Source organism: Dasypus novemcinctus, chromosome 22 (genome assembly GCF_030445035.2).
Source record: "Dasypus novemcinctus isolate mDasNov1 chromosome 22, mDasNov1.1.hap2, whole genome shotgun sequence".
Lineage (NCBI taxonomy): Eukaryota > Metazoa > Chordata > Mammalia > Cingulata > Dasypodidae > Dasypus > Dasypus novemcinctus.
This window is the reverse complement of record NC_080694.1, coordinates 4588032-4600009: the sequence shown is the minus strand read 5'-3', so window position 1 is coordinate 4600009 and position 11978 is coordinate 4588032. Positions and strand designations below refer to the sequence as shown.

General features: G+C 33.7%; 1 protein-coding gene across 1 annotated transcript; it reads right to left on the bottom strand.

The window, feature by feature from the left end:
* Positions 1 to 1496: 1496 nt before the first annotated feature.
* On the bottom strand, positions 1497 to 2441 carry LOC139437281 (olfactory receptor 14I1-like). The gene has a single exon (XM_071210926.1). The coding sequence runs from the start codon at positions 2439 to 2441 to the stop codon at positions 1497 to 1499; it is 945 nt and encodes a 314-aa protein (XP_071067027.1).
* Positions 2442 to 11978: the final 9537 nt, after the last annotated feature.

The window sequence follows — 11978 nt, the reverse complement described above, 5'->3', positions numbered from 1 at the left end:
ACACCTGAAATTCTACTGAGATGTGCATAAGCGTGATCCCTCTGATGACCTCCTGACTTAGAGTTAAAAAATCAATGTAAATTTAAAAATATCTGGAGTTAGTATAAAACAAAGGCATATTTCCACATGTAAAGATGCAGAAATACAACTTCCAATATTTGCAAGAATTTTACTTTAATATAACATTGTGCAAGGATTTTTTCCCTAGAAAACACCTATGCAGATGGCCCAGACAGGATAAAATTAATTTTATAGAGAAATATCATGGAACATTAATTACTGAAATATTGAAAACATGAGAATGTATTTCAGATATTGGATGATTATTAAGAAATATCAGGTTTTTACTGGGATTATTAGGGTTGGATGAGATGTATGGAGTTCATGATATTCGTGCATTTTTAATCCTTTAACATTGAATTATTAAATTGAATTATTCCTTTTACATAGAATAATGAATCTAAGCAATAATAAGTCTGTGTGCCCATTATGCAGTAGCAGGCTGATTTTAAATTACCATAATTTCCTAAACTGTCTTTTCTAAATAAGGATTCTAAGTTGGAAAGACAGCATCTATGTGATTAAGTCTGAGATATAAGAACATATTCTTTAGTCACCAGAATGCTGGCTCTGCCTTTAAAATTGAAAAACTAAAATTATTTTCATCCTGAGAGGCTAAGATTGTATATCTTATCTGGTGAAAAAAAAAAACTGGATAGTACAGTACAATCAATATCGTGCTCTGAAGGCAAATTTTGATATCATTCATTGCTTCATCTCACTTCTCACTCTAATGATTCCTTATTTTCATCATGCATATAGATTGAATGAATTGTGCACGTCACACATCTTTTCTTTCGGAGATGATGGACAGACTAAAAGTTTCCAAACCATATTCTGTGTGGGAGGTCAGGACTTTTCTATTCCGTTTTTCATTGAGTTTTACAAGTCTTCAAGATTTCCAACTTTAGCAAGGATAGCCATATATATTTTCCTGTCTTCAATTCCTCAGATGTTTCTAAGTTATTACTTAGCCAAGCCACTTGTAAAAATCATGAATACAAGAGAAGAATTTAAACTGTAGGGTCCTCTAACCCAAACTTTTCAATAAACTTTTGTAGGTTGACAGTGTAAAGTACCATGAGATTTTGTCAAGTGTATAGGACGTGATGAAGTACTTGATACCTAAGACATGGTCTCCTCAAAATGATGCCATTCTTTCCTGTTTTTCTGCTCAAAACCATCCCACACAAAATATTTTGACAAAGTGTAATAGGTTCTTGGCTTTTCTATATGCATAAATGAATTATATAAATATAGCATTAATGTCATATGAGATTAACAGCTTGCTATTACATATGTAAATAACAAAATATAGAGAAATAAGTAACTCTAGAAATTTCAAAGGAAGAGATTCAAATTTAGTAACATATATCAAATAAAAGAAAATTTAAACTACCCCCAAATTGTCTTATTTTAAACACTTTATTTTCATTTCAAAAATTCCTGCTCGGAAACTCAGAATATCTGTTGAACATTCTGACTAGAGCTGTATTAATCTCCCTGTTCCGCAGACTATAGATAATAGGATTTATAAATGGTGGCACCAGGGTGTAGAACATGGCTGTTAGAAGATTCTTTAGAGATGCTTCACTTGCAACAGGACCTAAAACTGCAATCAACCCAGAAACTACAAACAAAAGGAGAATCCCCAACTGTGGGGTACAGGTGGATAAAGCTTTGTTACGGGCTTCCACAGAATGCATCCGAAGAACCATTGAAAATATATTAATATATGACATAAACATAATAATAAAACATATTAAAACAAGGCAGGCACTTATACCTAGGGCCACAGACTCAGAAAATTGAACATCAGAAGATGAGATACTCAAAACTTGAGGTACTTCACAGAAATATTGATGGATCACATTGGACTTTGTAAAGGGAAGCCTGAACATGGTCACTGTATGGATAGTGGAATAGACCAGCCCACTTACCCATGAAGCTCCAGCTGCTTGTTTGCACAGATGTGGGGTGACTGTGAGCCCATAATGCAGAGGGTGGCAAATGGCTACATAGCGGTCATAAGACATCAACACAAGAAAAGCAAGCTCTATAGATGCAAAAAATATGTAGAAGAAAATTTGAGCAGCACATTCTTTGAGTGAGATTGATTTCATTCCTGTCAGAGAATTCACAATTGATTTAGGAACACTAACAGATATGCAGCAAAGATCTATGAGGGATAGATTGCCTATAAAGAAGTACATTGGAGAATGCAGATGTATATCTGTCACAATAACAGTTACTGTTAGAAGATTCCCAGCCAGGGCTCCTAGATAAATCACTAAGAACAGCAGCCCTTTCAAGATCTGTATCTCCCAGGAGCTTGAGATATCCAGGAGGATGAATTCTGTGATGGTGGTGAGGTTGACCATGTCTACAAATATGATGCAGTCTCCCTAAAGTCAAAGGATACAGTGAGAGATAAGATACTGCTAAAATGCAAAGTGGAAGCAATCCACAATACCCATGAATAAAATGCATTCATAACCATTAATATATCGCTTCTACCAAGAAATCAGCATAGAGGAATTATAGAAAATATAATATTTCAAAATCAGTGAATTTACAAATATATCTTGAATTTTCTTTCTCAGCTTTTCTGAAATATACTAATTTCAATATTCATAAAATTTGGAAACCTAGGCAATGTATCTGAAAATATTCAATATGAAATTAATGTATTACAACACTTAAGTTATTGTCACATTTACATCTGTAAAATATTTTGTCAGACTCTGCCTGAGCAAATCAAGTGATTACTTTCTATTTTCTTTTTTTTTTTTTTTTAAAGATTTATTTTTATTTATTTAATTCCCCTCCCCTCCCCCGGTTGTCTGTTTTCTGTGTCTTTTTGTTGCGTCTTGTTTCTTTGTCCGCGTCTGTTGTCGTCAGCGGCACGGGAAGTGTGGGCGGCGCCATTCCTCGCCAGGCTGCTCCCTCCTTCGCGCTGGACGGCTCTCCTTATGGGTGCACTCCTTGTGCGTGGGGCTCCCCTACCGCGGGGGACACCCCTGTGGGGCACGGCACTCCTTGCGCGCATCAGCACTGCGCATGGGCCAGCTCCACATGGGTCAAGGAGGCCCAGGGCTTGAACCGCGGACCTCCCATGTGGAAGACGGACGCCCTAACCACTGGGCCAAAGTCCGTTTCCCTCTATTTTCTTTTAAATCAAACATGTCAGTCCTAACATGTTTGTAGCAAAGATCATTTATTAGAACAACTCACAATTTTTACCAATTCTCTTCGTAGACCTGGAGACTAGGATAATTTCTGTTGTATTCTCTTCTCTGACGTTATTTCTTAGACGAGGGGTTCTTAACCTTTGTTGTTTCATGGACCCCTTTTCCAGTTAGGTGAAAACCATGAACCACTTACTAAGTCCACACTATATTGTGTATTATTTCGTAAATACATCTTACCTACACCATGTGTCCACAAAACTAACTTTTTATTTTTATTTCAATTCAAGTTCATGGACCCCTTATTAAGAACTCCTGACATAGGCAATGTTTAAACAAAATTAATGAGTGGTTCTTAGGTATTTCTGAGAACGCTGTCAATCCAATTGATTCCATATAGATAATTCCCTAACATTCTTCCATACCAGTTAATCAATAAGATATGTGTGTGGGCCCTTTCTTTCACCCTTCACAACAACATCTATAAAGGTGTTATCTGATTCAGTCTTTAACAGATTTTATATTCCTGTTTGAATTGAGTAGCCAGATTTCTCTTGTACTCACTCTACTTCATCTACTTACCTTCAGAGTATCTGTGAAAAAATCCTGCCTGAAATTACAGCTTCACAAAACATCCTTCCATTCATCATCCATGAATTCCAATATTAATGAAAGGCTAAGAGTGTGTTCAGTTATCTTTCCTACGTACTTTAATAGCTATTTCTGAAATCTCCTTTTCAACTATAGCTCTTCCAACTTCAACTTTTAGGAAGTGATTTTCCTGAGGCATTTTAAATCATGACCAAATATTTTTTTCAAACTTAATTATTCTTTCTAAACTAATTACTTTGTTGAGGTCTAATTTCAATCATATTTCATTTTCATATGCAGAAAAACTAGAATTGTGGTTATAACTATGAAAATTCTATTTTGTCAATATTTTATTTATCTAAACCTGTTTTAAAAATATTTTATATTATTCTTATTACCCATATGAATAATGATCATCACTTGTTTCCTTTCATCATATTCATATGAATTTATAGCATTTTGCGAAATATTACATACTGATGTTTTTGTATAATAATCCTTTCAATTATATGTGGTTTCTTCTACTATTCTCATTTTTATGAAGAAGAGACAATTATTCAAGTCTTGAATTAGATAACAGATAAAATGTTTGGCTATTAGATTGATACACTGACCTAAGGGGTAGAATACAGTCGCAAACAGGATCTGTAGCTGCTCTTTTAAAAAAAATCGGTTCTATGTAAATCAATCATTAGCTATCAATTATTAAAGAGTCATTCTCATCCTCTTTATCTTCAGATTACTTCTTGGTCTGTACAAATTCTCAAATTTCCTTCTGCTAAAACTGCCTTACATCATTTCCTTCAAAGTGCATAATGATGGTTAAATAAATATCCTTGGACATTGACAGAATCAGGAATTTCTTCCAAGTTCCTTCTTATTTCAGTGATATTTATAAATTATTTGTGTAACAGTTGACAGGTGTGGAGAATAACTCAATGAGTGGGAATGCTAATTTCTCAATTGTTCCAGAAATAAGATAAATAATATCTTAAAATAATCAACATGAGTATAACTGAGTCATAATATTAAAAAAATCATTATTAGAAAATGTTAATCCTAAAACTACACTGGATATAGCAACATTTCTTTTCTATTATGATGGCTATTTTTGCTAATGTGGATCAATTTCCATAAAATCATATTATAACTGTTTTGCTTGTATATATCTTGTCTGTCATTTAGAATGTAGAGAAGGAGAATTTCATTCATAGTGCCTGAACTAGTTTAATTTCTCAATAATTTTTTATCAATATATTTTTGTATAAATATATTTTCAGTCTTGATGCTGGTTATTTATTTCACATATCTTCAGATACCCCTGTTAAAAATTAATCAACTAAAATGAACATTTGCATCAGAACCATTCTAAGTATATAATTATAATATTGCAAATAAAAAAATTAGTATGGTAATTCTCTTGTGGCATATTACACATATCTCAGTAATTTATTCCATTTTATTAAGAAAACACATGAATAAAATATCCATATATACCTGACAAATGAGGCAACAATTTTATCTTCTGTAACATGAATATTTCTTTTGCAAAATTTAAAGAAACTTGATAGAATCTGTTTTTCCTTTTTTCCACAATGAGTAAAATTTAAGGAGACACTTCTCATGGAGACTCAAAATTACTCTAAATCACATGAACAATTCTGTCTCTGGAATCATTATAAATATAGTTATTTTTAAGAAGGACATATGTGAGTCATTTCTCTATAAACATTGGGGAATTAGTGATTTCATTCTCCACAGAGGCCAGCTTTCCATGAACTCCTTATTAGTCATACAAATTTTGAGATTACTTATATTTGAACTGTATTCTTTACTTTATAAATCTCTAGGATTAAAATTAAGAAATAATCTCATTTTGGTTAAAATAATAAAATAGGATTTTTTCAAAAATGTTTCCTAGGTCCCAGGATATCCAATTCAATCCCAATTTCATTTCTGATTTAAAATTTATGTACTTATATCATAGTAAATCCATAAAATTGAGGAATTCCTCATATAATAATATTCTCTAAAGGTTTTGGACTAAAATTGTGGCATGAAAGAATATCATAGGCTATTTAAAAGGTAGTAATTCCAAATAGAGTTGACTAGCAGTTACTAAATACAAAATTCATTGAGAATAAGTTTTAAAAGGAAATCAAAGAAAGTTAAAAAATAATGTTGGAAAATTTTCTAGACATCTTATATGATTCGTCAAGATTTTAATTTCTAATGCTACTTCAAATACTTATTCCTAAGAGCTATTTATGTGTACCTTGAATTATCTTCACAGCTTTGACTTGAAACAATACACTGATGGGTGTAAAACCCATATTTATTCCTTTTATATGTTCTATTGCAAAATATTAAATCACTCCAAAAATATTTCAATGAGCATGCATAAGTATCAAATTCCTTAACATAATAAAAATTTAACATTTTGCCATATTTGCTTGGTCCAGTTTGTTTTTCCTTGGCAAATATACAAGGATATATCTTTAAACCTAAATACATTAAATGAGCATATTTTCTTATGTGATTCACTAAATTTGTCATTTATGAGCAACCCAGGGCATAGTAAAATTTCCCAAATTGTTTGAAAAATGTTCTACAAATATATTAAAGTGATAATTGATACATAATGGTTTCATTGAAGGAAATAATTATGATGTTTGTACTTAAGGCATGTAATCTAACATTCTAAGTTAGAAAATGAAGATAAGAATTGGTAGGAGAATTATTTCTGGAAAAATGAATCTTGATCTAATAGATGATGATATGTTTAAATAATTAGATATATCCATACAAAAATATCATGAAAAAGTTGTATAAATCTCAAAAATGTAAATGTTCTATAATTAGAAAATTAAATATGGTAATGCATGACAAAACATATCCTACAGGAGGAATATTATGAAATTGTTATAACTACAGAAAATACTTCTGTTGCAATAAATTACAAATTGATGATGAAAAAGATTGAAGACTATTATAAGGGAAAATGTTTATAATAAGAAAATAGCTTAAAAGAAATTTCCCTATGTCAATAAAACATTATAGAAATTAAAATATGTATGATGGAATCACTCTTCATATAGGGATGGAGGAAATGAAGACCACCCTCACAATTTTTGTAAGCAGCATAATGAGGCAGGAAAAGGAAAATGGATTTAGAAATGAAACATAATTGGAAAAGAAGAAACAACAGTTACATTGATATCACATATAATTGTTAATGTGGAAGATAAATAATTCAAAAAATTATGACAATCTTATATGAAAAGTTTTTGTGAAGGCAATGAATGCAAAAAAAATAACTATATCAAATACCTATAAAATAGTTACAAAAAATGGAAAATGCAAATTTAAAAGAAACAGGATATTTGAATGAAATGTTTGTATGAGATACATCAAAATTCATGAGTGAAAATTAAATATTTCTCTCAGAGGTAAGAAATAATTAAATTAATGAAGAATTAGATCATATTTGTGGATTGTAGACCTCAATATTATATTAGTTATTACATGACATCTATTTAAAAATTCCAGCAGATTTTCTTCAGCAAAAATTGGCAAGTTACCCAAAAATTCATATGAAACCAAAATAACGTAAACACAACTAAGGAAGAAAAGTTAAATGGACTTACCTGACAGGTATCTGTTTAGATATAAAAAAAAATGTAATTAAATCTGTTGGAATGGGTATAAAAACAGATTAACAATGAACAGAATAACGAATCCTCATCGCAATACTCAACAACTGACAGATACAGCATGGTTCTGTAGTGGGAATTGCATTTTATTTTCTAATCAACACTTAATGGAGTAAATAATAAAATGTTAAAACCCTATTATAAAAAAAACTGAAGATTTCTTTCATGCCTTACTATAGGAAAAGCTCTTTAAAAGAGTGTAGGAGGAGGAGAAGAAAGAGTGTAGGAGGAAGAAGAGAGGAAAGAGATAAGCAAGAACTGAATTTCTGGGCACAAAGAAACCAGAAATTGACAGTTTGGGAAATTCTCGGTTTCTGGAAAGCAAATCCACAGAAGATAGTGAATTATGAACTTAACTAATTTGGACCTGACCAACCATTTCCTTAAAAGTCAGGATTGGAAATGCAGTTGTGCAGGAAGGACTTGTGGATAGTTTTACTTTCTGACAGTTTGGAGCACAGTGAAAGTGGATGCAAAATCAACAATTATTTGAAGATCTCTATGAAGGAAATCATTGTCAACCTTGGCAAAAAGGGGCAAGGAGGGGAGATATTGAAGGTAAAATGCCTACAAGAGTTAAATAATGGAAGCTGAAGTCTGGATATAGGACAATTTCTTGGGACAGGAGAGGACTTCCACACAAGCACTGAAAAAGTGTGAGATTATGGCAGCATTTAAATGGGAAGGATCTTCAGCTCATTTTCAAGGGAGGTTTTGGCTGCCCCAGGCTACAGACAGGATGGAGCATACCCCTGAAAATAGAGAGAATTAGGTCACTACTTTACTACTTTTAGGAGGTTAGCCTTTATGCAAGAAATTAAGGAGAATGTTGCTGCCACCCTAATGTATTTAGGATGATGAAACTGTACCCCAGAGATTGGGGAAAGTGTGGAAGTCACCCCAATGTTCTCAGAGAATGAGGACTACAATTCAGTCAGCACTTAGGTGCTTGATGAAGGTGGAACTGAGAAAGCCTCTAGCCAAGCCCTTGGAAGGGGTGGGACCCCCTCAGGACCTGAGGAGAAGAAACCATCCTTCCAGAGATGACCCTCAGACTGTGGGCCACAGGTTTTAGGAGGTGTTTGGTACCCATCTTGCTGTTTTCTGTCTAATTTCTCTCTATAGTAATGCAAATACTTATCCTATGTCTGACCGCCTTTGTATATTTGAAGCATATAACTTATTTTGTAAGTTTAACTGGTCTAAAACCAGAGGGGAATATTGCCCCAAGACACACTGTAAGTCTATGACTGAATTTTATGAGAATCTGTACTTAGAATTGCTACCAAAATTGAAACATTGTGGTGCAATAAATGAATTTTGCATACAGAAAGAACATGTCATTTTAGGATTCAGAGAGTAGAGTGAGAAAATTAAAATTATTTTATGAATCAATGAAAGAAAATAATTATATTCTTGAACAAATCCATTCCAGTGGGTATGACATCCATTTTTAAAAATTTAATATATTTTGAATTTTATTCTCAAAGAAAAAAAGATTCAGGGGTTTCCCATCTACTCCAGGCCCCTCACATTTTATCCTGTTGTTAAGATCTTACATTAGTGTGCTACATTTGACACAATTGATGAACAAATTTTAAGACATGCTGATAGTGATGGTTAAAACTTTACATTATGGTTTACATTTTGAACCATACAGTTTTATAGATTTTGACAAAACATATAATGGCCTGTATCCATCATTACAATATCATTCAAAACAATTCCAATGGTCTAAAAATATCTTATGTTCCAACTATTCTTCCCTTCCTCTCCCTTCAGAAGTTCTGGTAAATACTGTAAGGTCTTCCATTATTACAATAATAATAATTCTACTTGGTCCTTGATTGATTCTCCCCTTACGGCTGTATATTTGCCAACCTTAAGAATTTTGTGATGGTGATGCCTGCTGTGCCTCAGATTGAGAAAGGTGTGAGATTATGTGTCAGATGGAAGGAACTGATTTGCTTGCAGTTATAAGCACTCTGCTTTTTGGGGATGGGGTTGTCCATCATTATCATTTTGCTGATTCTCCTGGGTGATTCTCAAGTATTCGAGTATAGGTGTTGACTGAAACTCAGCTTATGTATGAACCAAAGATTTAAGTTTTTGTGACATATAGTTAATGGGTATAATGGTAATTATAAATTCAAATGAAAGGGATAGATAATCTTGTGTAGGGAAATTATAAGTGAGTCTAACTGTGTTACATTGGGGAAATGTGTTAAAATACATTCAAAGTTAAGGGCCTGAGGTAGTCTAAGTCTATTTATGAATCCAAAAAAGGATAAGGAATATGACTGTAAACTGATCTATTCCTCTGTGTATCATATCATTTGATTGTATTAGATTCAACTGAGATGACTTTGGTTAAATTATGTTAAGATTAAGGCTTTGATTTGACCATGTCTAGGGTGCAACTTAGTGGGCTGATATAAATGGGCACTCACTCAAGAAGAAACAGAAAGAGAGAGAGCTCTAGACACATGGAAGGGGAAAGAAATTTGATCCTGCAGGCCTGGTAAGAGAGATATGCCATCACTTGATAGTTTTCAGTTTAAGAGAACAGAGCACTGAGCGCTATGCCAGTCTACAGCTGAGATTGGAAGAAGCTGGACCAAAGGAACCTTAAGAGGAAGAAGGAAGGGGAGACCACACTGAGATTGCCTGCCATCTTGCTTCAACATGTGTCAAAAGATTTTGGCAAAAAAGTATCTCTTATGGTATCTTGAGTTACACTTTAGGGTTTTTTTACTATAAGGTTTTACCTCAAACATTGGGATAAATATTCTTTATAAATGCCAACAGATTTCTGGTACTTTGCCTCATCATCCCTTTGGCTGATTGAGACCCACTGGCAGGGTGCTTATTTCTTGGGGTTATGTGCCTTGTCTATACTGTCCAGATGTCACTAAAACCCTCATGAGCACCCCTTTTTGAGGCATTGTTTACCATGGCAGTTGATTAAATCCTCCTGAGATATGCATAAGTGTAACCTCTGGAATGATCTCCTGATTCACTTTGAAATATCTTAGCCATAAAAACCCATTTATATTTGACATTTCTCTTTTTGGTCAAGGTCTTTTTCCAAATACATTGCTAGTAGGTGATTGATAATCCCTTAGTGCCAGGGAGGAACATCCCTGGGAGTCATGTCCCATTCTTGGGGGAAGTTAGTTTGTTTATATGCTGAGTTTGTCTTTGAGAGAGGTCACCTTTGAGCAACAAGGAGATTTTCAGAATGAAACACTTAGGCAATATATATTATTAGAGTAAGTTTCAATTTTATAAGAACAACATTCATAACTATCATTATTAATATTGAGGATGTGGTTTATTGGTCTGTTTTCTTCTATCAACTACTGCATATGTAATTTACACATTCTTGCCACTTTAATAGATAACAAAGCAAGTCTTCTACATATGGGGATGTAATACAATTTTTTTTGGTTATTAAGTGGGTCCCCACCAACTGAGGTAATCTATAGCCATATGAACACCTCCACATTACTTAGAGGCAAGCCCCAAGTACACTCTAACCCACATATCCCTCACCACTGACACTCAGCACCCTTGACCTTCTTCTAACATAATTGTCAAAGTTGTACTCCCACAATTGTATTCTCAACTGCAGCCCTCTACCTCTCTAGAGTTCACCTATACTCCCCTCCAGCCTTCCTCCACCAAGCTCTTTGGAAATCTCCACCCACACCCCAATTCCACGGTAACACTCCATCATCATTGACCCCATTGACAATGCTTTACCAGATTCACCCCATGCACTGACATACATCCCCATCCAACTTATCATAAATTCTACTCATAGTGAGCATCAGCTCAATCCTCTATTTGTTTTTTATTTCTTAAAAATCTATCTTCCAGACACTACCTCTGTGATTCTTCTTAATACATTTAGTTCATAACAGAGAGATAATGCAAGATATGTCCTTTAATGGCTGACTTATTTCTGCAACATATTTCTTCAGGGTTCATCCATGTTGTTGTGTGTGTTAATACCTCATTCTTTCTTAGAGATAAGAAATATTCTATCATATGTTTATACCACATTTTGTTCATCCCTTCATCTGTTGATGGACATGGGTTGATTACAGCATTTGGCAATTGTGAATAATGCTGCAATGAACATGTATCTGCATCCCTGCTTTCAATTCTCCTGTGTTCATTCCTAGTAGTGGGATTGCCAGAAGATACAATAATTCTATACTTTCTGAGGAACTGTCAAACCATACTCCACAGTGGCTGCACCATTCTGAATCCTCACCTGCAGTGAATGAGTGTTCCTCTTCCTCCTCCTCATCTGCAACACTTGTAATTCTCTCTCTTTTTTTTAAATAGCAGACAATCTAATAGTTGTAAGATAATAACTCATTGTGGGTTTGATTTGCATTTACCTAATAGCTAAGGA

What these genes read in the sequence shown, in the direction of transcription:
- LOC139437281 (XM_071210926.1), bottom strand. Translation starts at nt 2,441, where the DNA reads ATGGTCAACCTCACCACCATCACAGAATTCATCCTCCTGGATATCTCA.